Consider the following 27,348-nt stretch of genomic DNA (forward strand, 5'->3'; position numbering starts at 1 on the left):
TGCCGTAGACTTTCAAGTAGATTTAAGGCAAAACTGTCACTCGACCACTCTGGACTATTCACGGTGTTCTTGATAAACATCTCCAGTGTAGATTTTGCCTTGTGTTATAGGTTATTGGCCTGCTGAAAGGTGAATTCATCTCCCAGTGTCTGGTGGAATGCAGACTGAACCAGGTTTTCCTCTAGGATTTTGCCTGTGCTTAGCTCCATTCCATAAACCAATTATTTTTACTGAAACTCCCAAGTACTTAACGATTGCAAGCATACCCATAACATGGTGCAGCTACCATTCTGCTTGACCATATGGAGAGTGATGCTAAATAACCAACACAAAACACTTTGTATTCAGGACAAAAAGTGAATTGCTTTGCTGCATTATTTCATTAGTGCCTTGTTGCAAACAGGATGCAGGTTTTGGAATATTTTCTATTATGTACAGGCTTCTTTTCACGCTGTCAATTAGGTTAGTATTGTGCCCTTTGCCCTTAGTATACTCGCCCTTTGCGAGGCATTGGAAAACCTCCCTGGTCTTTGGTTGAATCTGTTTGAAATTCACCCCTCAAGTGAGGGATTATTACAGATAATTTAATGACTACCTCATCCCTGTACAAAATTATCTAGGACAGTATTTGTGCAGCTTATTATGGGACTTTTTAAGCACATTTTTACTCCTGAATTTTAAGCTTGCCCTAACAAAGAGGTTGAATACTTATTGACTCAAGACATTTCAGCTTTTCAAATTAATGTGTAAACTTTTTTGTTTGTTTTTTTACATAATTCCACTTTGACATTGAGGTATTGTGTTGTGAATACTTTCTGAAGGCACTGTATCTACAGTGCCTTGCGAAAGTATTCGGCCCCCTTGAACTTTGCGACCTTTTGCCACATTTCAGGCTTCAAACATAAAGATATAAAATTGTATTTTTTTGTGAAGAATCAACAACAAGTGGGACACAATCATGAAGTGGAACGACATTTATTGGATATTTCCAACTTCTTTAACAAATCAAAAACTGAAAAATTGGGCGTGCAAAATTATTCAGCCCCTTTACTTTCAGTGCAGCAAACTCTCTCCAGAAGTTCAGTGAGGATCTCTGAATGATCCAATGTTGACCTAAATGACTAATGATGATAAATACAATCCACCTGTGTGTAATCAAGTCTCCGTATAAATGCACCTGCACTGTGATAGTCTCAGAGGTCCGTTAAAAGCGCAGAGAGCATCATGAAGAACAAGGAACACACCAGGCAGGTCCGAGATACTGTTGTGAAGAAGTTTAAAGCCGGATTTGGATACAAAAAGATTTCCCAAGCTTTAAACATCCCAAGGAGCACTGTGCAAGCGATAATATTGAAATGGAAGGAGTATCAGACCACTGCAATTCTACCAAGACCTGGCCGTCCCTCTAAACCTTCAGCTCATACAAGGAGAAGACTGATCAGAGATGCAGCCAAGAGGCCCATGATCACTCTGAATGAACTGCAGAGATCTACAGCTGAGGTGGGAGACTCTGTCCATAGGACAACAATCAGTTGTATATTGCACAAATCTGGCCTTTATGGAAGAGTGGCAAGAAAGCCATTTCTTAAAGATATCCATAAAAGTGTTGTTTAAAGTTTGCCACAAGCCACCTGGGAGACACACCAAACATGTGGAAGAAGGTGCTCTGGTCAGATGAAACCAAAATTGAACTTTTTGGCAACAATGCAAAACGTTATGTTTGGCGTAAAAGCAACACAGCTGAACACACCATCCCCACTGTCAAACATGGTGGTGGCAGCATCATGGTTTGGGCCTGCTTTTCTTCAGCAGGGACAGGGAAGATGGTTAAAATTGATGGGAAGATGGATGGAGCCAAATACAGGACCATTCTGGAAGAAAACCTGATGGAGTCTGCAAAAGACCTGAGACTGGGACGGAGATTTGTCTTCCAACAAGACAATGATCCAAAACATAAAGCAAAATCTACAATGGAATGGTTCAAAAATAAACATATCCAGGTGTTAGAATGGCCAAGTCAAAGTCCAGACCTGAATCCAATCGAGAATCTGTGGAAAGAACTGAAAACTGCTGTTCACAAATGCTCTCCATCCAACCTCACTGAGCTTGAGCTGTTTTGCAAGGAGGAATGGGAAAAAATGTCAGTCTCTCGATGTGCAAAACTGATAGAGACATACCCCAAGCGGCTTACAGCTGTAATCGCAGCAAAAGGTGGCGCTACAAAGTATTAACTTAAGGGGGCTGAATAATTTTGCACGCCCAATTTTTCAGTTTTTGATTTGTTAAAAAGTTTGAAATATCCAATAAATGTCGTTCCACTTCATGATTGTGTCCCACTTGTTGATTCTTCACAAAAAAAATACAGTTTTATATCTTTATGTTTGAAGCCTGAAATGTGGCAAAAGGTCGCAAAGTTCAAGGGGGCCGAATACTTTCGCAAGGCACTGTACCTCATATCTTGTACCTCATAGCCTAGTGGTTAGAGTGTTGGGCTGGCAGTTAACCCACTGTTCCTAGGCCGTCATTGAAAACAAGAATTTGTTCTTAACTGACTTGCCTAGTTTAATTTTTTTTTAAAGATCTGGTATGTATGTATGTATGTATGTATGGCGACATTCTTGTATTTGATCTTATTACACATGTTACTTTTAAGCAAGCATTTCACTGTAGTCTACACCAGTTGTATTTACCGAATGTGACGAATAAGATTTGATGTATCAGGTATTTCCTGATACAGGGTCACATTATCCTGTATATTAGTCTGCTGGGAAGGTGAAGGTTTTCCTCACACAAGATTAGCTAAATGACTCCATCACTCTGGCCTTGTTCTATTACAAGGAAATAAGTGTTCTCTGTTATTTTTGCGAAGTTCCAGTTACTGGTATAATGTTTATATGCACATACATTTTTTACTTATATACTTCAAGAACCAATGGTATAAGTAAATAACTTAAATGCCTCATGGGCTTAGTTCAACTGTCGTATCCCATTAGAACCAATCATGTAAGCTTGTTTTACTTTGTAAACAATGCAATTGTAAACCAAACACTGTACAGCCTCAACATGATTAAAACTATATTTTTGATATCATAGATGGTCATTTCTCCAGCCCCATCCCTCACCTGTTTACCAAAACAGCGCCTGGGTAACCACTATTATTGTTTGAACTGCAAATTGCCTCTAAGTTTAGGGCCTATAAGGTATTCAATTGTGCCTAAAAATGTGTTAATAGGGGTGTGTGTGTGTCAAGTCTCTGACTCATTGTCGAGTCACTGACTCCGGTCACATGGCTACTTGTCAGCTCCAGGAGGAAACATTATCTTGATGAGGAAGGCTGCTGTTGTCAGTCTGTGCCTGCTAGTGTGAGAGAGAGCATCTGGGATAACTACAACACAACCAGTAATGGTGCTCTAATTGCAACTTTATTTCTCTTCCTCTTTTTTCTTTCTTTCACTTTGTCTGGTTCCTGGTCCCCCCCCTCACAGCGGCATTCAGATGCATCACGATGTCAGCGGTGGCTCCCCTGCAGTAAGCAGACAAAGGTACAGTATAGATTTAATTTAATTTGTCCTTCTCTCTACAGCCTCAGTGGTGACTTGGACGTCTTCATACCTAACTTGTCCGATTTTCTCTGTTTTCATTTGATTTTTTCATTTGACCATCTTGACACAATTGGGTCGACATGGGCCAGCTTGTTGAGTCCATGCCCTGATGAATTGAGGCTGTTCTGAGGGCAAAAGAGTCATGAAGGCAGTCAAATTCCATGTGACTGTTTAGTCCCGGTAATTAGGCTTCTCCAAGCTCTGATTGCTGCTGATTCTCATTAGTAGCCTACCAAACTTGCTGACTGCCACGTACTCAGCACTCTATTGTCCCTTTAATTACTCTGATATCAATGCAAATATATTTGAAAATCGAATCACACTTCATGAGAGGCCATGAGCTCATGTTGCGGAACATTTCTATAGGCTATGCAATTGCGTGAGAAAACCGAGTGATGGCCTGTAGTGTAAAGAGAATCCGTTTCCTATAGGCTAGGCTTACTATATATTTTTTTAAACTTTCCTAATATTGACAAAGTCATTGTGGACAGTTCTCGTATATTCAATATGCACCTCGGAATTGGATAAGGATGCACGCAGTTGCGTCCCCGACGTGGCTGTCTTCACTTGGGATCCGTTCTTTCTCACAGGCTACGTGATGGAGCGTGCATCCCTCAGGGAGAAGGGCACAACGTCCACTGCCCTCAAAAGGCATGGATTTATTTTTTGTGCATTATGGCCACACAAAGGGGATGCTGTTGTGAAACTCGAGGCATTATCAAGTGCTTGTGAATGAGAGACTGATGTAGATTGTACAGCTTGCGCAAAGACCAAAGCCGATCTTATGCCTTTCTAGCGACTTTTTAGTTTTAAACTGCTTGCTGACTGTACACTGTACTGCATGATTGTATCGGTTTTACTAACCACTTAGTTCTAGTAGCTATGTTGACTATGACGTTAGTTAATATGGTGACAATGGTATGTGTGTGTAGCGGTTATGATATGAGGGTTTGGCTTGGAAAGTTATTCTTACCTGATCACAGACAGCTGAAGTCCACAAACAAAGGAAAAAGGTGAGGAGGAGAGCCCATAGATGCAAGAAGGAGTAATACAACGAGCAAAATGATCATGTTTGTACAGTGTGACTTTTACGAAAGTGGTCTGTGTTTGAGCGTGATCAGGGGTGTATTCATTCTGCCGATTCTGTTCAAATGTTTCTTAAATGGCAGCAAATTAAATGGGGATAAACGTACCTGAATTTGTTCAGACTGTCCACAAGAGGCTGAGAGAGGCTGGACTGAGAGCTTGTAGGCCTGTTGTCTGGTGAGGACCTGACTTAAATCACCGGCAACAATGTTGCCTATGGGCACAAACTCGCTGTCGCTGGACCAGACAGGACTAGCAAAAAGTGCTCTTCACTGACGAGTCGCGGTTTTGTCTCACATGGGGTGATGGTCGGATTTGCGTTTATCGTTGAAGGAATGAGCGTTTACACCGAGGCCTGTACTCTGGAGCGGGATCGAGGTGGGGGGCCGTCATGGTCTGGGGCGGTGTGTCACAGCATCATCGGACTGAGCTTGTTGCCATTGCAGGCAATCAACCCTCCAGCATGACAATGCCATACTGCTCATTCTGTGTGTGATTTCCTGCAAGACCGGAATGTCAGTGTAAAGCCATGGCCAGCGAAGAGCATGGATTTCAATCCCATTGAGCACGTCTGGGACCTGTGGGATCGGAGGGTGAGGGCTAGGGCCATTCCTCCCAGAAATGTCCGGGAACTTGCAGGTGCCTTGGTGGAAGAGTGGGGTAACATCTCAAAGCAAGAACAGGCAAATATGGTGCAGTCCATGAGGAGATGCACTGCAGTACTTAATGCAGCTGGTGGCCACACCAGATACTGACTGACTTTTGATTTTGACCCCCCTCCCTCTTTGTTTAGGGACACAATATTCCATTTCTGTTACATGTCTGTGGAACTTGTTCAGTTTGTCTCATTTGTTGAGTCTTGTTATGTTCATACAAATATTTACACACAGTTTTATCTGAGGGACAGCTCAAACTTGAGCAGAAGTGATAGCCGGCATCTTATAGGCTAACCCTGTAAAGCCCTATCTTAAAACAAGTTGTTTCGAGAAAGATAAACCCAGTCCTTGAAACAGGAGTCGCCTACGCTAATAAAGCTTGAGCATAGGCTACATCAAATCTTAAGTAACCTATACTTTATTTATTTATTATGGTTCCCCATAAGCTGCTGCCAAAGCAGCAGCCACTCTTCCTGGGGTCCAACAAAATCAAGGCAGTTTATACATTTAAAAAAAAAAAAAAATTTACATTGAATTCACAGATTTTACAACACACTGTGTGCTGTTGATTTTGTCATTGAGGTTTCCACATTATAATTGTGTATTTCTGGAATGGCATTTTTATCTGGAGGTTTTATTTCTAATTGAAACGGCTTTTCCTGAAATGCAGTCTTTTGATTGAAGTACAGCGCGTTTGGAAAGTATTCAGACCCCTTAACTTTTTTCACATTTCGTTTCGGCCTTATTCTAAAATTGATGATTTGTATTTTATTTAATCCGTCTACACATACTACCTTTATAAAGCAATCATGACAAATACCCAATATTGACATTTTTCCAAATTGTATAAATAATAATAACTTATTTACAATAGTATTCAGACCCTTTAATATGAGACTCGAAATTGATCTTAGGTCTATTGATCATCCTTGGGATGTTTCTACAACTTGATTGGAGTCCACCTGTGGTACATTCTATTGATTGGTCACAGACCTGTCTTATAAGGTCCCACAGTTGACTGTGCATGTCAGAGCAAAACCAAGCCATGGGGTTGAGTGAATTGTCGTAGAGCTCTGAGACAGGATTGTGACAAGGCACAGATCTGGGAAGGGTACCAAAAAATGTCTGCAGCATTGAAGGTCCCCAAAAACACAGTGGCCTCCATTCTTAAATGGAAGAAGTTTGGAACCACCAAGACTCTTCCTAGAGCTGGCTGGCCGCCCGGCCAAACTGAGCAATCGGGGGAGAAGGGCCTTGGTCAGGGAGGTGACCAAGAACCCGATGGTCACTCTCACAGAGTTCCTCTGTGGAGATGGTTGTCCTTCTGGAAGGTTTCCCATCTGCAGCACTCCACCAATCAGGCCTTTATGGTGGAGGCTTTTCTTGTTATTATATGTTTGAGTCGTCTTGTTCCTTAGAAGTGGGGGAAAATCCCTCAAATTGAATAAATTAATTTCTAACCAATCAGCTGTTATGACGTATCACAGGCCTTCACACTGTAGCAGTCTTTGCCACTTACCTCCTTCCTGTTTTTTTTTTTACCAGCTTCTCCCAGTCCTTGTATGTATGCATACATTTTGATGACTTGACTAAACATAGATTAGAGAAGGTGATGACTTCACAGAGATTTTTTTCCCCTCAGTGCTGCTCCGCAAGGGAAAGAGTGCAGAAGGCTGCAACGAAGGCCACCGAGCGAGATGACCAAGCCTCAAGCAGGAAATGGAGACATCTTCTCACTTGCTCACTTGTGTAAAGGGTTTCCTCCTCATCCACCTCTATTGCCACTTAATAGACTTAACATATTTCTTAAGGTTATGTTACTGTGGTAACAACCTCGCCGCCAGGATCAATTGCTATCTACTGTATCACTCTTAAGGGTATCCATTTCCCTTATTCAAATCTCTTGTAGGCTGATTGTGTCATGCCTGCTCCCACAACCCCCCTCTCTGGCGTTTGAGGGTGCCAGGCTGCCCCACATCACGCAAACCTGTCACCATTATTACGTGCTTCATTGGACTCACCTGTCCGTGTTTTGTTTCATGTCTGTTATTTATTAAATATTCACTCCCTGTACTTGCTTCTCGTCTCCCAGCGTCTGTCCTCAGACTGTCAGGCTGAAAATCAGATCCCTGAAGAAATGCCTAGTATAGGCCTTTCCAGTGCCCCAATTTGGCTCCACATGGATTTCCTTTCATTGTGATTGCTATAATTTCTGTTCTTCGCTATGTAATATTTATATTATTACTATGATCATATTATCATAATGGTTATTAGTCTCCTGCCTCGGGGTGCATAAGCCGTTTCCCATGGTTGTGTGTTCCATGTTCTTTGATCAACAGTGGGAAAAAATAACTATTACTCAGCAGGGGTCTAGATTTATTAAGAGTGCATCTCAAATGGCATCCTATTCCCTACATAGCACACAACTAAGTGCACTATAGAGGGAATAGGGTGCCCTTTTGGACGCAGTCTAAGAAAGTAATATTTAACTACATCAAGGTTTTTTTTATGGGGCAGCTTGACCTAGTTGTTCGCCTCGTATCAAATTTTATTCAAATCATACTATTTGTCACATGCGCCGAAGCCCTTAACCAACAGTGCAGTTCAAGAAAGAGTTAAGAAAATATTTACCAAATAATTTAACTTTTGTTTAACACAATAAAATAACAATAACAAGGCTTCATACTAGGGGGTACTGCGTCAATGTGCAGGGGTAAAGCTTAGTTAAGGTAATTTGTACATGTAGGTAGGGGTGAAGTGACTATGTATAGATAAACTGCGAGTAGCAGAAGTGTACAAAACAAATGGGGGGGGGGGAGTGTGAATGTAAATAGTCCTGTGGCCATTTGATTAATTGTTCAGCAGTCTTATGGCTTGGGGGTTGAAACTGTTCAGGATCCTTTTGGTCCTAGACTTGGCCCTCCGGTACTGCTTGCCGTGCGGTAGCAGAGAGAACATTTTTTTGGGGCCTTCCTCTGACACTGCATAGTATTTAGGTCCTAGATGGCAGGAAGCTTGGCCCCAGTGATGTGCTGGGTCATACGCACTACCCTCTGTACTGCTTTACGGTCAGATGCCAAGCAGTTGCCATACCAGGCGGTGATGCAACAGGTCAGGATGCTCTCTGGTGCAGCTGTATAACTTTTTGAGGATCTGGGGACCCATGCCAAGTCTTTTCAGTCTCCTGAGGGGGAAAAGGTGTTGTCGTGCCCTCTTCACAACTGTCTTGGTGTGTTTGGACCATGATGATAATTTGTTGATGTGGACACCAAGGAACTTAACTCTCGACCCGCTCCACGACAGCCCCGTCGATGTTAATGAGTGCCTGTTTAGCCCATCTTTTCCTGTCATCCACAATCAGCTCCTTTGTCTTGCTCACATTAAGGGAGAGGTTGTTATCCTGGCACCGCACTGCCAGGTCTCTGACCTCCTCCCTAGACGCTGTCTCGTCATTGTCAGTGATCAGGCCTACCACTGTTGTGTCGTCAGCAAACTTAATGATGGAGTTGTGAAGCAGGAGTGTTGAGGATCAGCGTGGCAGACCTGATGTTGCCTACCCTTACCACCTGGGGGTGGCCCTTCAGGAAGTCCAGGATCCAGTTGCAGAGGGAGGTGTTTCGTTCCAGGGTCCTTAGCTTAGTGATGAGCTTCGTGGGCACTATGGTGTTGAATGCTGCGCTGTAGTCAATGAACCATAATTCTCAAATAGGTGTTCCTTTTGTCCAGGTGGGAAAGGGCAGTGTGGAGTGCGGTTGACATTGCGTCATCTGTGGATCTGTTGCGGAGGTATGCAAATTGGAGTGGGTCTAGGGTGTCCGGGAGGATGCTGTTGATGTGGACCATGACCAACCTTTCAAAGCACTTCATGGATACCGAAGTGAGTGCTATGGGGCGGTAATCATTTAGGCATGTTACCTTCGCTTCCTTGGGCACAGGGACTATGATGATCTGCTTAAAACATGTAGGTATTACAGACTCGGTCAGGGAGGTTGAAAATTTCAGTAAAGACACTTGACAGTTGGTCCGCGCATGCTTTAAGTACAAGTTCTGGTAATCCGTCTGGCCCGCGGCTTTGTGAATGTTGACCTGTTTAAAGGTCTTGCTTACATTGGCTACCGAGAGCGTTATCACAGTCGTCCAGAACCGCTAGTGCTCTCATGCATGCTTCAGTGTTGCTTGCCTCAAAGTGAGCATAAAAGGCATTTAGCTCGTCTGTTAGGCTCGCGTCTGGGTTTTCTTTTGCACTCCGTAATAGTTTTCATGCCCTGCCACATCCGACAAGCGTCAGAGCCAGTGTAGTAGGATTCAATCTTAATCCTGTATTGACACTTTGCTTGTTTGATGGTCGTCTGAGGTCATGGCGGGATTTCTTATAAGCGTCCGGATTAGTGTCCCGCTCCTTGAAAGCTGCAGCTCTAGCCTTTAGCTTGATGCAGATATTGTCTGTAATCCACGGCTTCTGGTTGGGATATGTACGTACGGTCACTGTGGGGACGACGTCGTCAATGCACTGAGGTGGTATACTCCTCAATGCCATTGGATGAATCCTGGAACATTTTCCAGTCTGTGCTAGCAAAACAGTCCTGTAGCGTAGCATCCTCGTCATCTGACCACTTCCGTATTGAGCGAATCACTGGTACTTCCTGCTATATTTTGCTTGTAAGCAAGAATCAGGAGAATAGAGTTATGGTCATTTTTTTTTTTTTTTTTTTTTTTTTTTTTTTCCCCCCTCTTGTTACACATGTGACATGCTGGTAGAAATTAGGCGGAATTGATTTGTTTGCCTGCATTAAAGTCCCTGGCTACTAGGAGCGCCGCTTCTGGATAAGCATATTCTTGTTTGCTAATAGCCTTACACAGTTGGTTGAGTGCGGTCTTAGTGCCAGCATCGGTTTCTGGTGATAAATACACGGCTAGGAATAATATAGATGAGAACTCTCTTGGTAAGTAGTGCAGTCTACAGCTTATCATAAGGTACTCTGCCTCAGGTGAGCAATACCTCAAGACTTCTTTAATATTAGACATTGCGCACCAGCTGTTATTGACAAATGCACACACCCCCACCCCTTGTCAACCAGACACAGCTTCTCTGTCCTGCCAGTGCAAAAAAATCCTGCCAGCTCTATATTATCCTTTTTGTCGATCAGCCACAACTCGTTGAAACATAAGATATTACAGTTTTTAATGTCCCGTTGGTAGGATAATCTTGATCATAGGTCATCTATTTTATTTTCCATTGCACGTTGGCCAAGAGAATGGATAGCAGTGGGTGTTTACTCACTCGCCTACAAATTCTCAGAAGGCAGCCTGACCTAGGCCCCCTTTTTCTCTGCCTTTTCTTCACGTAAATGACGGAGATTTGGGCCTGTTCCCGAGAAAGCAGTATATCCTCATGTTGGATTCGTTAAGGGAAAAAGCTTCCAGTTTGAGGTGCGTAATCGCTGTTCTGATGTCCAGAAGTTATTTTCGGTCATAAGAGACAGTAGCAGCAACATTATGTACAAAATAAGTTGCAAACTAACATAATATCACAGTTGGTTAGGAGCACGTAACATGTCAGCCATCCTGTCATACACGTGTTTAGCAGGCTTGTTTTAGCAGATGTTATTGCGAGTGTAGTGAAATGCTTGTGCTTCTAGATCTGACAGTGCAGCGATATCTAACAAGTAATATCTAACAATTTAACAACAAATACCTAATACACCAAAATCTAAGTAAAGGAATGGAATAACAATATATAAATATATGGATGAGCAATTTAGGACAACATAGGCTAAGATGCAATAGATTGTATAGAATACAGTATGTGAAATGAGTAATGCAAGGTATATAAACCTTTTTAAAGTAACTTTAATAAAGTCACTTGTGTTCGTTTTTTTAGAGTGGCCAATGGCTTCTAGTCTATATCGGTAGCAGCCTCTCTGTGCTAGTGATTGCTATTTTACAAACTGATGGCCTAGAGATAGAAGCTGTTTTTCCGTCTCTCGATCCCAGCTTTGATGCACCTGTACTGACCACCTTCTGGATGGTAGCGGGGTGAACAGGCGGTGGCTCGGGTGGTTGTTGTCCTTGATCTTTTTGGCCTTCCTGTGACATCGGGTGCTGTAGGTGTTGATTGAGAGGTTATTTCCTGACACCACACTCCGAGGCCTCACCTCCTCCCTGTAGGCTGTCTCGTCGTTGGTAATCAAGCCTACTACTGTTGTGTCGTCTGCAACTGATTGAGTTGGAGTTGTTTGGCCACGCAGTCATTGGTGGACAGTGAGTACAAGATGGGGCTGAGCACACACCCTTGTGGGGCCCCAGTGTTGAGGATGAGCGAAGTGGAGAAGTTGTTCCTACCTTCACAACCTGGGAGCGGCCCGTCTGGAAGTCCAAGACCCAATTACACAGGGCGGGGTTCAGACCCAGGGCCTCGAGTTTGGAGGGTACTAATGGTGTTGACTATAGCTCAACATTCAATGAACAGCATTCTTACATAGGTATTCCTCCTGTCCAGATGGGATAGGGCAGTGTGATGGTGATTGCGTCATCTGCGGACCTATTGGGGTGGTAATCAAATTGAAGTGGGTCTAGTGTGATGGTCAAGGTGGAGGTGATATGATCCTTGACTATTCTCTCAAAGCACTACATGATGACAGCAGTGAGTGCTAAGGGGCGATAGTCATTTAGTTCAGTTACCTTTGCATTCTTGGGTACAGGAACAATGGTGCTCATCTTAAAGCATATGGGGACAGCAGACTGGGATAGGGAGAGATTAAATATGTCCACAACTGTGTGACATGTCATTAAGAGAAGTTGTCTAGTCACAATGCAATTGGCTTGTTGACCTTAAAGATACCTGGTATGTGGAATTATTCTCATATTTCTGAATCTGTATGTATCAAGCTTCTGAGTAGAAGTGCTGATCTAGGATCAGGTCCCATGTTCATGTAATCTTATTCATTGTTATCTAAAAGGCAAAACTGAAATAATCTCTCCTACTCTGAGATGCTTGATACATACACAGCCTGATGTCATTGTCTTTCCTTGTCCCTATTGAAGTCCACTTATGATTTGGAGAATAAACATTTGTGGACAAAACATTCACTCTCCAGCCCACAATTTCCAAACACCACTTGGCAAGGCCTAATCACTCTAGTTGATTGTAATAAGTTAAAAGCCAGGCTACCTCTTTAGGGCCTCTCTTGTAAACAAGGTCATTCATATGATTATGCCCCGGGTTCAGTAATGCGTGTCGTGACTTTGATCACCATTGCCACGGAAACCAGGGTGCTTTTGACGAGACAGACATTATTTCAAACGGTGACACTTCAATGGCCCAAAGTAAACCGGGATGAGTCCTGAAATTGCACCCTATTCCCTTCATAATGCTCTACTTTTTCCCAGAGCTCTATGGGTCTTGGTCAAAAGTAGTGCACTATAAATGGAATGAGGTGCCATTAGGGATGCATATGTTTCTTCAGCTCTAGCTGTTTGAAAAAACTGCATCTCTCCTTCAACAAAGACGCACAGACGCAATGTTTAACTCACGCCAAGTTCTCTAAACTGAAGCCATTGAGTAGACCATCTGGAACTAAAAAAGGAATTAAGTGTCAAGCGTTCTGTTGGTATTCTCTTGAACAGGAATATATTAGGAAACATTATTCAGAGTAGGTCATGCAGCATGCACCAGCACCTGATTCCCTCATGCAATCAGTGGTTTAATCTTTGCTACCAAGTATCTTGAAATGGGTACAAAAACTCATCATAAATGCATATTATGTAGCACAATGATTGTACCAGACTTTGATGTTACACCTAACATGCTGACCAGAGCGCTCGCGTACGCATGTTGATTTTGCTCACACCAGACGCAATCAGGACACGCAGGTTGAAATATCAAAACGCCATTTTTCCAGCCAAAGAGAGGAGTCTCAAAAAGCACTAACCTTTGATCTCCATCAGATGACACTCATTGGACTTCATGTTACACAATACATGTATGTTTTGTTCGATAAAGTGCATATTTATATCCAAAAATCTAATTTTACATTGGCGTGTTATGTTCAGTAGTTCCAAAACATGCAGTGATTTTGCAGAGAGCCACATCAATTTACAGAAATACTCATTATAAATGTTGATGAAAATACAAGTGTAATGCATGGAACTTTAGATAAACTTCTCCTTAATGCAACCAGTGTGTCAGATTTCAAAAACACTTTACGGAAAAAGCATACCATGCAATAATCTGAGTACGGAGCTCAGAGCCCAAACCAACCAAAATAAATATCCGCCATGTTGCGCAGTCAACATTAGTCAGAAATAGCATTATAAATATTCACTTACCTTTGATGATCTTCATCAGAATGCACTCCCAAGAATCCCAGTTCCAAAATAAATGTTTGATTTGTTCGCTAAAGTTCATCATTTATGTCCATATACCTCCTTTTGTTAGGGCGTTTGGTAAACTAATCGAAACTCACGTGCAACTTCCAGCGGAAAGGTCGGCCGAAAACTCCAAAAAGTTATATTACTGGTCATAGAAACATATCAAACGATGTATAGAATCAATCTTTAGGATGTTTTTATCATTAATGTTCCAACCGGAGAATTCCATTGTCTGTAGAAAAGCAATGGAACGGGAGCTACCTCTCATGTGAATGCTTGTGACTGAGCTCATGGCTGCTGGCAGACCTCTGACTCATTCCCCTCTCATTCAGCGCTGCTTCATAGTAGAAGCATCAAACAATCTAGTTTGAAGCCTTAGGAAGTGCAACATAACCAATATCCCACTGTATCTTCAATAGGGGCTGAGTTGAAAAACTACAAACCTCAGATTTCCCACTTACTGTTTGGATTTTTCTCAGGTTTTTGCCTGCCATATGAGTTCTGTTATACTCACAGACATCATTCAAACAGTTTTAGAAACTTCAGTGTTTTCTATCCAATACTACTAATAATATGCATATATTAGCATCTGGGACTGAGTAGGAGGCAGTTTACTCTGGGAATGCTTTTCAAACAAAAGTGAAAATGCTGCCCCCTATCCCAATGAAGCTAAACATTTATGGAAATGTAGCTCGCTAGCTTGCTGATGCTAGCTAATTTGTCCTGGGATATAATCATTGGGTTGTTATTTTATCTAAAATGCACAAGGTCCTCTAACCTTTAATCTGTTTCTAGCAAACTCTGTTTACTAATTAATCCACAATCTCCCCTCCTTCAGGCTTTGTCTTATTTGGACTTTGGCAGTTGGCAACCAACTTTAAGTTGCATAACCAATAACAACTGCATTGGAGTGTGGACCTCAGTTCATCTTTCAATCACCCAGATGGGAGAGGCGGGGACTTGCAGCGGGTCAAGCGCCACAAATATAACCAAGTTATTTTTTTAGCCCCTGGCTATGTAGACACTTGTGAGCAGAACTGAACAAGTGTGTGTGAGCAAGGAGGCCAACAAAACTGACTCCGTTACACCAGCTCTATCAGGAGGAATGGGCCAAAATTCACCCAACTTATTGTGGGAAGCTTGTGGAAGGCTACCCAAAACATTTGACCCATGTTAAACAATTTACAGGCAGTGCTACCAAATACTAATTGAGTGTATGTAAACTTCTGACCCACTGGGAATGTGATGAAATAAATAAACTGAAATAAATCATTCTCTCAACTATTCTGACATTTCACGTTCTTAAAATAAAGTGGTGATACTGACCTAAGATGGGGAGTTTTTACTAGGATTCAATGTCAGGAATTGTGATACTGAGTTTAAATGTATTTGGCTAAGGTGTATGTAAACTTCCGACTTCAACTGTATATTGTCACTTGTGAATGATGCCCAGGTTGTGTGTAGTAAGGCAAGAAACCGTGCATGACTTTTTTTAAAGGGATGCACAATATATCGGTGAACCTATCGGAATCGGATGATATTAGCTAAAAATGCCAACATCGGTATCGGCCCGATGTCTAGTTTGAAGCCGATGTGGAAAACCGATGTCAAAGCTGACGTGCATACCTGAATAACATGGGTACATGACGTAATGACGCCACGTAAATGTTTTCCCTACACGTGCAACACAGCATTCCTAACCTAGCCCACAATGTCTGCTGTGTGTCTCGAGCAGTCAACAAGTCGAGCAGTAATTTGAAAGAGTAAGAAGATTTCAGTGAGACAACTCAACGGCGAAATCCATTAACGTCACGATAATGGAATTCATTGCCCTTGACAGTCAAATGTTCTCTGTCGTGGGTGATGTTAGCTTTAGCGACTGGTCGAGCACCTACACACTACCCACACTACCAAGTGCGCTATTTTTCAGATGTTGCCCTACCGGAGTTGCATAGTAATAGCGTCACTGCTATTAGCTTCACGACATACTATGGAACGCTGTTTGGGTCTTTGCGTGTCAAAAAAGATGCATGTCAGAAAACACTATTTGACACGTTAAATTAACTTTTAATTTGACATGTCAAATAACAGTTAATTTATAGAATGTTGTGTGTTCTGAATTTGCACGTGCAAGCCAGGCGCCACCACTACGATCACTAGCACTGTCAAAGCTGTACAAAAAAGTCTGCAGACACCGGCCACTAACGATGTGTTTACAATTCCACGTTAGTAATAAAGCATTATTTGATAGACCGCAACTTCTGGGGTAGCTAGCTAGCTAGCTAGCTAGCTTTAGCTTGGTACCTAGCTAGCACCAATACAACCAGCCTGAAAACAATGACCAGTAGAAACTGTAGTTGTTGTTGTTGTTGTTGTTGTTAATGATTTAGGAATCCTCGGCAGGTGAAGCTAGCTGGCTACTTATAACGTTAGCTTTGGGCAACAGGGTTAAGCTAATTATTTTCAATAGGCAAACAAGTGGCTACCTAGCTAATACTAGCTAGGTAGACACTTGTTGTTTGCCTATTGAAAATAATTAGCTTAACCCTGTTGCCCAAAGCTAACATTAGCTAGGTAGCCACTTGTTTGCCTATTGGAAATAATTAGCTTAACCCTGTTGCCCAAAGCTAACATTAGCTAGGTAGCCACTTGTTTGCCTATTGAAAATAATTAGCTTAACCCTGTTGCCCAAAGCTAACGTTATAAGTAGCCAGCTAGCTTCACCTGCCGAGTGAGGCTCAGCCGGATCGGGTTATATGTTGTGAAGCTAGGCACAATAGTGGAATTTGTGGTTTGCCTTCAAAATAAAAGTACCTCTTTGAAAGTGATGCAGAAGGTTACAATTGGTGGAATCATGACATATTTTGACTAGATCATGTTAAACAAGATTGGAATGTGAAGCAATGAAATGGGGTATCAGTCTACTCGGTGACACCCACAGATCACAACTGTGAAGAGTTTACGCAAATATTAGCGTCGTAGCTCTTATCCTAGCCTAATGTGTGTGTTGACATTCATATTGCACTGTACAGCTTTACCGAAGGATTGGGGATCAATGAAATGGGGTATCAGTCTACTCCATACCCAATATATTTTTTTCCCCAACGTCCTCCTGTGAGTTATGATACTCCAACATCCCACGCAGTATTGTTTTCCCTCTGGAATAGTGTTCAATACACTTAGGTTGACAATAAATGTAGCTCAATTCAGTTGTTTCAGAGTCCCGCAATAAGAGCTATGATGTTAACGTTCTCTGGGTGTCACGGAGTAGACTGCCATTGAGCCACATTCCATAGGTAAGGCTGTGCAGTGAAACAAGTATGCCCCCAAAGCAATTCTAATGTATAATACATCCAGTGTGATTTCAACGCTGGGTCAATTTTGCGCCGCCATAAGGGACTCCCAATCGCGGCCAGATGTGATACAGCCTGGATTCGAACCAGGGAGTGTAGTGACGCCTCTTGCACTGAGATGCAGTGCCTTCGACAGCTGCGCGTGTGTGTGTGTGTGTGTGTGTGTGTGTGTGTGTGTGTGTGTGTGTGTGTTATTTAACTGTATTAGAATGCTTGAAAGGCCTCTAAAATTTGAAATATCCATTATCGGCATCGTTTTTTTGGCAAGGAAAATATATTTTTGGTATCGGCCAAAAATGTCATTTCGTTGCGTTTTGCGATTTAAAAAAAAATATATATATATAAAATCATTCGCACACCTCGTGTAGCCTAGCCCATAGGCCTATTTATTTTGATACGGGTTGTATCACAACTAATAACTTAAAATTAACCACTTTTTTTTATTTTTTTAAACCTTTATTTAACTAGTCAGTTAAGAACAAATTCTTATTTTCAATGACGGCCCAGGAACAGTGGGTTAACTGCCTGTTCAGGGGCAGAACGACAGATGTGTACCTTGTCAGCTCGGGGATTTGAACAATCTTTCGGTTACGAGTCCAACGCTCTAACCACTAGGCTACCCTGCCTCCCCAAATGAATCTTCTTTACAAGGAGTGTAGACTATGAGTTAGGTTTCAAGTTTGGGGAAGAAGTTTCACCATAAATATGCATCTTTTATAATAAAGCATTACATGCATAATTGCATTTGCTGTCATTTTTGCGAAGGGTGTTTTCCCGCTAATTGTTTGCATTTTAGAACAATCGCGCACATTGTCTACTTCAGTATGCGCATTGCTGCGCTTATAATGTAAAGAAATAGCCTATGTTTACAACATTCTGATCTGTTGAATCAGCCTGCTCTAAAAAAATAAATTTGATGCGAGTGGTTGTATTAATTTGGGATCTATTGCATCCCTCAACTGTCCCAGACTGTTTGGAATATTTCTTTCTCGCACAGAACTACAAGTTGACCAGTAAAATAGATCAACCTTTGTACTATGGGAGATTGTAGATTGACATATTAGATTGACAACAGTTTTTGCTGTTTGTTGGGCCTACTCATCTTGTTTGCTGACAAAGTAAATGTGGACAGTTCTTCCAATATCTTCAATATACACCTCGGAATTGGATAAGGAGGCCCGCAGCTGCGTCCCTGACTTGTCTGTCTTCACTTGTAGCCTACTTCGGAGCTGAGATGCCTATGGACCCAATCAAGTAACGGGCATTGGCTAATAAGAATTGATTTAAGTCATGGAGCCATGTGAGTGAGAGGTTCTTCGGAGCAAGCAACCTGTGGAAGGAATTCTAATTATTATATTCAGCCCAAGGGTACAACGGCCACTGGCTGCAAAAGGCATGTATGTTTTTTTTAGGGGTGTTATGGCCGCACAAAGGCGACGCCTCCGGGAAATTCGAGGCATTATCAAGTGCTTGTCAAATTGTGAATGAGAGACCTGAAGTATGTGCAGCCTGTGCAAGAAACCAAACAGAGCTCATGCCTTTCATGCAACTTCTTTCAAATCATCATTAGATTCGCATCTTGCAGCCCTAGAATGTATTAAAAATCTAAACATTGGTCCACCTGCAGGGGGAGAATGAGTGGCTCCAGCCACGCGCCACCACTTATCACATCCTCCTCCACAGTAGCAAGCCCTTATCTGGCCCTTATCAGACTGTAGTGATAATGACATTGGGAGGTAGTTAGGAAGTATAGATGTACTGGAGTCCTTCCTGACAGGGACACAGTAACACATAGACAGACCTGACAAATCATAGTTAGAGCCCTGTGCCGCTATTAGCAGTAACTCAGACAACCTCAGCCTGAGGGAATCGGAGGAATTACCATCTTCCTATCCTAACCAAAGAAGGAAGGATGCTGCCACGACCTATGGGTTTTGCAAACAAGATTACTCCTGAGTTTAGGACTGACATTGCTAATAAGTAAAAACATTCCTTACCCCCAGGATACTTCATCTGGTGACTAACCGGGAGAATAAGGAAAAGGGCGAACTCTGTTTCTGCAGAAATGTGATGCGTTTCGGCAAGAATTTGCTGATTTAAATGTACTACTTTGTGGTTGTCTCACCTAGCTATTTTAAGATGAATGCACAAAATGTAAGTCGCTGTGGAGACAGTCTGATAAAAAAAAATGTTTTAACATACAGTGCCTTCGGAAAGTAATCAGACCCTTTTTACTTTTTCTAAATTTTGTTACATTATAGCCTTATTCTAAAATGGAATAAATTCAGTTGAAGTCAGAAGTTTACATACAACTTAGCCAAATACATTTAAACTCAGTTTTTCACAATTCCTGACATTTTAATCCTAGTACAAATTCACTGTCTTAGGTCAGTTAGGATCACCACTTTATTTTAAGAATGTGAAATGTCAGAATAATAGTAGAGAGAATGATTTATTTCAGCTTTTATTTCTTTCATCACATTCCCAGTGGGTCAGAAGTTTACATACACTCAATTAGTATTTGGTAGCATTGCCTGTAAATTGTTTAACATGGGTCAAATGTTTCGGGTAGCCTTCCACAATAAATTGGGTGAATTTTGGCCCATTCCTCCCGACTGAGCTGGTGTAACTGAGTCAGGTGTGTAGGCCTCCTTGCTCGCACACACTTTTTCATTTCTGCCCACGCATTTTCTATAGGATTGAGGTCAGGGCTTTGTGATAGTCACTCCAATACTTTTACTTTGTTGTCCTTAAGTCATTTTGCCACAACTTTGGAAGTATGCTTGGGGTCATTGTCCATTTGGAAGACCCATTTGCAACCAAGCTTTAACTTCTTGACTGATGTCTTGAGATGTTGCTTCAATATATCCACATAATTTTCCTACCTCATGATGCCTTCTATTTTGTGAAGTGCACCAGTCCCTCCTGCAGCGAAGCACCCCCACAACATGATGCTGCCACCCCCGTGCTTCACGGTTGGGAACGTGTTCTTCGGCTTGCAAGCTTCCCCCTTTTTCCTCCTAAAATAACAATGGTCATTATGGCCAAACAGTTCTATTTTTGTTTCATCAGACCAGAGGACAATTCTCCAAAAAGTACAATCTTTGTCCCCATGTGCAGTTGCAAACCATAGTCTGGCTTTTTTTACGGCGGTTTTGGAGCAGTGGCTTCTTCCTTGCTGAGCGGCCTTTCAGGTTATGTCGATATGGGACTCGTTTTACCCTGGCTACAGATACTTTTGCACCCGTTTCCTCCAGCATCTTCACAAGGTTCTTTGCTGCTGTTCTGGGATTGATTTGCTCTTTTCGCACCAAAGTACGTTCATCTCTAGGAGACGGAACGCGTCTCCTTCCTGAGCGGTATGATGGCTGCGTGGTCCCATTATACTTGGGTGCTTTTGTTTGTACAGATGAACGTGGTACCTTCAGGCGTTTGGAAATTGCTCCCAAGGGTGAACCAGACTTGTGGAGGTCCAATTTTTTTTCCTGAGATCTTGGCTGATTTCTTTTGGTTTTCCCATGATGTCAAGCAAAGAGGCAGTGAGTTTTTAAAGGTAGGCCTTGAAAGACAACTACAGGTACACCTCCAATTGACAGGAATGATGTCAATTAGCATATCAGAAGCTTCTAAAGCCATGACATAATTTTCTGGAATTTTCCAAGCTGTTTAAAGGCACAGTCAACTTAGTGTATGTACATTTCTGACCCACTGGAATTGTGATACAGTGAAATAATCTGTCTGTAAACAATTGTTGAAAAAATGACGTGTCATGCACAAAGTAGATGCCCTAACCAACTTGCCAAAACTATAGTTTGTTAACAAGCAATTTGTGGAGTGGTTGAAAAATGAGCTAATGACTCCAACCTAAGTGTATGTAAACTTCCGACTTCAACTGTATATATTTTTTCGGCAATCTGCACGCTAGCCTATAATAAAGCGAAAACAGATTTTTTTTAGAAATGTTTGCAAATATATTTGTCAAAAATCATAGCTGTTCAGACTCTTCGCTATAAGACTTGAAATTGAGCTCCGGTGCATCCTGTTTCCATTGATCATCCTTGAGATGTTTCGACAACTTGATTGGAGTCCACCTGTGGTAATTTCAATTGATTGGACATTTGGAAAGGCACACACGTCTATATAAGGTCCCACAGTTGACAGGGTATGTCAGAGCAAATAAAGTCCAAGGAATTGTCAGTAGAGCTCCGAGACAGGATTGTGTCGAGGAACAGATCTGTGGAAGGGTACCAAAACATTTCTGCAGCTTTGAAGGTCTCCAATAACACAGTGGCCTCCATCATTCTTCAATGGAAGAGGTTTGGAACCAACAAGACTCTTCCTAGAGCTGGCCACTCAGCCAAACTGAGCGATCAGGGGAGAAGGGCCTTGGTCAGGGAGGTGACCAAGAACACAATGGTCACTTTGACAGAGCTCTAGAGTTCTTCTGTGAAGATGGGAGAACCTTCCAGAAGGACAACCATCTCTGCAGCACTCCACCAAGCAGGCCTTTATGGTAGAGTGAGCAGACGGAAGCCACTTCTCTGTAAAAGGTACATGACAGCCCGCTTGGAGTTTGCCAAATGGCTCTCAGACCATGAGAAACAAGATTCTCTGGTCTGATGAAACCAAGAATCAACTCTTTGGTCTGAATGCTAAGCGTCACGTCTGGTGGAAACCTACGGTGAAGCGTGGTGGTAGCATCATGCTGTGGTTATGTTTTTCAGCGGCAGGGACTGGGAGACTTGTCAGGATCGAGGGAATGATGAACAGAGTAAAGTACAGATATCCTTGATGAAAACCTGCTCCAGAGTGCTCAGGACCTTGGACTGGGGTGAAGGTTCACCTTCCAACAGGACCATGACCCTAAGCACACAGCCAAGACAACGCAGGAGGGGCTTTGGGACAAGTCTCAATGTCCTTGAGTGGCACCCAGCCAGAGCCCGGACTTGAACACGATCGAACATCTCTGGAGAGACTTGAAAATATATGTGCTGCAATGCTCCCCATCCAACCTGACAGGATCTGCAGAGAAGAATGTTGGAAACTCCCCAAAAACTGGTGTGCCAAGCTTCTAGCATCATACCCAAGAAGACTTGATGCTATAATCGCTGTCAAAAGTGCTTCAACTAAGTTCTGAGTAAAGGTCTGAATACTTATGAAAATGTAATATAAACTTTTTTTTAATAAATTAGCAAAAATGTCAGGAAGCCTGTTTTTGCTTTGTTATGGGGTATTAATCCATTTTAGAATAAGGTTGTAATGTAACAAAATTTTAAAAAGTCAAGGAGTCTGAATACTTCCTGAAGGCACTGTAAAACTGGGGGGAAAATATGGTATCTGTGTTAGGCTCTGGGGGCGAACAGAGGTTCCATTTCCCCTTTTGTCAATGTTTTGGTTTTGTTGGCTAAACTGAGGTGAGGAGCATCCAAACGGACCTGGCGGTTTCACCATTTTAAGATTCAATCTTTAAACCCGTCTACCTTTCTGTGTTTCCCAGGTTATGCTGCCCAAAAGCTGTCTGAGTCCAGGTGAGAAAGAAAAGGGCTAAAGCCACATCTCTCCCCTTACCCTGTTAGCTCTCCAGACAGAGCCACAGCACTTGCATCCATCCCACAGAGAAGAGGAGCCATGAGCAACCCCAACACACCCAGCAATGTCACCGACGCCATGGAATCAGTCATCCACAACGTAAGTCCATTCACGCTAAATTCATTTAGTCCGCCCAATTAGGTCATCCTAACTAACGTCTACCGCATAACACAAACGAATTCAAAGCAAGAGACGTGTAATCGACTCATTGACAACAGTAGGAAATGCATGTCTACGTTCAGGGATGTTATTGCTCCTGACTTTTATTCATTTTTGCTGAACTAAACTAATATATTTATCAAATTGCAGTGGTTCTCTGCCAGAAAGGCTTTCAGCTGTGATTGCCAAACACCCTTGTGTATTTTTACTCGTGACACATGTTCTCTCTATGCTCAAGTTCTGCTTCGTCAGCCTCTCCAGTTCACTGTGTTTAGGCATGAGAGTGTATATTTGGGATTGTGCCATTCCTCTCAGAGCAGGGTATGTACAAATCCATACCTTCACTAAGGGATTAAATCCTCTGGCTCCTGACAGATTTAAGGATTTAAAAAAATAAATTGTGACTTCTGAACTGTAACATTAAGTGTTTTTTAAACGGTTTCCCTTGGGCACCTTTTGAGAACTGCCTGATACCCTTATACTCCCGTTTCAGGCGGGATTGGGGAACCAAGAATGTTTTCGTCAGCGTGTATTTAGAAATGTGGCTGTACTAGGATCGAAATATCTTGTTGTATTTCCAGGCCTTTCTGGTGCCCAGTTTATGCTGGCCAGAATGGACACTCCAACCAACTCATTGGCATCCGTACAGTACTGTTAGAAGCCCAGTGGTAAAGCATCTAGGTGGTTCAGGCTGAGAAGCCAGATGGCCTTGGACCTAGGTCAATGGCTAAAACTACATTCCAGTTCCCTGGGGGCCTCTCAAAATAACATCATATTAAGAGGATGAGTAAGTTGCTATGGGCGACATTGAGAGTCTGTGGGGATCATTCATAAAAAAATGCCTTAAGTTTTTGGGCAATCAATGAGAAACAAATATGCATCCGCTATGGTTTCTTTGTATGACTAATTGAGATCGGATACTGAGGTATAATAGCATTTCTTGAACCTTCTTTCCACAATAGACAAACATCTATCGTCAAGGGTACATTTTTGACCGTGACCCAAAAAAATCTCCCCCACCCACTTATGCATGCATGTATGCATGCACACATACAGTAGACTCAAACGCATGCACCCCCACACACAGTGCAAGAGAGGTAGATACTAGACCGTCACCAGCTGTTCTGCCACATCAGGAAATGCCTGCTTTCCCTTAGCTTGGCATTTCTTTCAGTGTTCAGACCGCTGCTTCCTATCCCATGTTACACAATCATGTGGCTGTAGCAATCCAGACAACCCCCAGGACTGGCCTACTGCTTCTTGGGAGGTGGACTCCCTAAGACATAAACCATTAAGTTTAGAAGGACTTGTGCTTATATCTTGAATGCAGGTGTAGGATTTTAATTTGTTCACTCTTTTTTTGTTGATGAGAATTTCCTTTACTGTTGGAAATGCACATAAGCCTTGTGATTTACATGAAATTCACTGAAAACCTCCACTAACACACAGTTATATTAACTGTATTTTCATGTAGCCTACTTTTGTCAAGCTAATAGCCTAACCACCGATCAAGTAACAATATGGACTAAACATTCAAATCCTATTGCTGCAGGATTATTTTGCTATGACAATACTGGTCAAATTAAGATCCTACATCTGTACCTCCCTGTTTTAGAATGCATCAGTACTTCTGTAGTTGAAATACAATGGCACTACTACACGTGTCTGAGTCGAGAAGTGCAGAGGTGCAATGTAAAACATGTACATAGATAAACAAACTATTTGCACAAACCGAAAGACTGTAAGGGTGCTTGTAGCCGCAAGGCAACGAATCGCAACACACAATTGTGGGGTGGAGTCTTTTTGAAAGTTGTACGTAGGGCTGGGCGATAAATCTAATTTATTTGATTAATTCAAATGTATGTTTTTGCGTGATATTGCAAATGCCTGTATCGCAAGAATCAAGGTTTTGTTATTTTTTGTTTTCATGAGTGTTTCTGTCCGCTTGTTCTGGTATAGTCTCCTCTTCTGTAGTGTGTGCACCTTCCCATTTACATGAGGGATCTGTATGTAATGATGAGATGCATGTCTCCACCCTAAACCATGCGAGTCGTTGTCCCAAAGGCGGGAAGGCAGGCGACAGGCTTAGGTCCAAAGTAAACCCTTAGAAACGCATTGGCCTTATTTTGGACAGATTTTTAGCCAGAGTGAAATCTCTCGCTACACCTCTTTCTCTATGGTTACTCACACACCAAGCCCGTCACCATGCCTCACACGCCAACAAAGTTGAGAGATCACATCTCTATTTGCATTTGAGGTTTTGTCCAACAGAATCAGTCATATGGACACACACATTGCATTATTTTACTTTAATAGAGGAGAAGTTAACTTTTCTAACGATACCCATTTTATGTCTCAACTACTCAAATTGCGTGCAGACACTACTAAAGCGAGAGTATCAATAAACATTGAATCTGGAAAATGAATGTTCAGTTTGTGGTGCGCTGGCATTGGGGTACCAAGTAACGCAAGCAGCATTTTAGCCAAAGACTGTTATATTAGCTGTCTAGTCTGTGTTTTATAAATGTGCAGTAAGCATAAAACACATTGATATAAAGAATTCGCAACTCATTCTCATTCTGCGAAATAAGGTAGGCCACTTAATTTCAACATCTGAACAAAGCGGACAGGCCAACATGCTTGTCAAACAGTTAGAGACAAACAGAAGGGTGTCTTCATAACAATTCAACTGTTCAACCTTGTTAGCTAGCAAATCGATCCAAGTATAAGTAATATAAGGGTTAGCTGATTTATCACTAGCACATGGTCTTGAGGTTGTTGATGAGACCTGTGTTAATGTTCTATAGCCTAATGCCTGCTACAAGAAGTTAGTCATTGTTAGTGAGGTTGCATTATGAATGGTTCTATTTACATTTGTAACAATAAAGGGCATTTTCATAGACCGACTTCAGTAATCATTTTGATAGAATAATTACATTTTTAGTGGGTCTTATCCTTGTGGAAGGCTAATATTTAGCCTAGGTATATCTTTCACCAGCCCTGAATTCATCATATTATTGCTGACTGTTTGAAATGCAGTGTATTTGACCTTTTTAATTGTACAACAATACTTTTTTAGATGAAACATAAAACATTTACAGTACCAGTCAAAAGTTTGGACACACCTACTTGAGGTTTTTTCTTTATTTTTTTGAATGTTCTATGTTGTAGACTAATAGTGAAGACATCAAAACTATGAAATAACACATATGGCATTATATCGTAACCAAAAAAAAGTGTTAAGCAAATCAAAATATATTTGAGATTCTTCAAAGTTGCCACCCTTTGCCTTGATGACAGCTTTGCACACGCTTGGCATTCCCTCAACCAGCTTCACCTGGAATGCTTTTTCAACAGTCTTGAAGGAGTTCGCACATATGCTGAGCACTTGTTGGCTACTTTTCCTTCACTATGCGGTCCGACTCATCCCAAACCGTCGCAATTGGTTGAGATCGGGTGATTGTGGGGCCAGGTCATCTGATGCAGAGCTCCATTACTCTCCTTGACAAAATAGCCCTTATACCGTCTGGAGGTGTGTTGGGTCATTGTCCTGTTGAAAAACAAATGCTAGTCCCACTAAGCCCAAACCAGATGGGATAGCGTACTGCTGCAGAATGCTGTGGTAGCCATGCTGGTTAAGTGTGCCTTGAATTCTAAATAAATCACAGACAGTGTCACCAGCAAAGCACGCCCTCACCATAACACCACCTCCTCCATGCTTTACGGTGGGAAATACACATGCGGCATCATCCATTCGCCCACACCACGTCTGACAAAGACACGGTGGTTAGAACCAAAAATCTCCAATTTGTACTCCAGACCAAAGGACAAATCTTCACCGGTCAAATGTACAGTGCTCGTGTTTCTTGACCCAAGCAGGTCTCTTCTTATTGGTGTACTTTAGTAGTGGTTTCTTTGCAGCAATTCGACCATGAAGGCCTGACTCATGCAGTCTCATCTGAACAGTTGATGTTGAGATGTTTGTTACTTGAACTCTGTAGCATTTATTTTGGCTGCAATTTCTGAGGCTGGTAACTTGAATGTACTTAGGAAACTCTGGGTCTTCCATTCCTGTGGCGGTCCTCATGAGAGCCAGTTTCAGCATAGAGTTTGATGGTTTTTGCAACTGCACTTGAAGAAACTTTTAAAGTTCTTGAAATGTTCCGTATTGACTGACCAACATGTCTTAAAGTAATGATGGGCTGTCATGTTTCTTTGTTAATTTGAGCTGTTCTTTTCATAATATGGACTTAGCCCTATTTGGTAAAAGATTATTTTCTGTATACCCCACCTACCTAATTACAACACAACTTTTAAGAAGGCACACCTGTTAATTGAAATGCATTCCAGGTGACTACCTCAAGCTGGTTGAGAGAATGCCAAGAGTGTGCTAAGCTGTCATCAAGGCAAACGGTGGCTATTTGAAGAATCTCAAATATAAAATATATTTTGATTTGTTTAAGACCTTTTTTTAGTTTACTACATGATTCCATTTGTTTTTTCATAGTTTTGATGTCTTCACTATTATTATAC

At 42.0% G+C, this 27,348-nt stretch overlaps 1 protein-coding gene across 5 annotated transcripts in view; it reads left to right on the forward strand.

The window, feature by feature from the left end:
• Nucleotides 1-27,348, forward strand: part of LOC110535651 (anion exchange protein 2) — a 105,468-nt gene that overhangs the window by 29,623 nt on the left and 48,497 nt on the right. For 4 of the 5 annotated variants that reach the window (XR_016484463.1, XM_021620778.3, XM_021620774.3 and 1 more), the window contains 2 exons: nucleotides 3,486-3,542; nucleotides 22,565-22,755. Coding sequence is in view for 4 of the 5 variants with exons in the window: in XM_021620778.3 (XP_021476453.3) it covers nucleotides 22,696-22,755 (60 nt within the window). In the remaining variant the exon portion in view is untranslated. Of the gene's footprint in view, nucleotides 1-3,305; nucleotides 3,543-22,564; nucleotides 22,756-27,348 lie in introns of those variants that run through there. The other variant, XM_090189978.1, reaches the window with a different exon arrangement.

This window comes from Oncorhynchus mykiss, chromosome 11 (genome assembly GCF_057628025.1).
Source record: "Oncorhynchus mykiss isolate SJ-2025 chromosome 11, ASM5762802v1, whole genome shotgun sequence".
Taxonomy (NCBI): domain Eukaryota; kingdom Metazoa; phylum Chordata; class Actinopteri; order Salmoniformes; family Salmonidae; genus Oncorhynchus; species Oncorhynchus mykiss.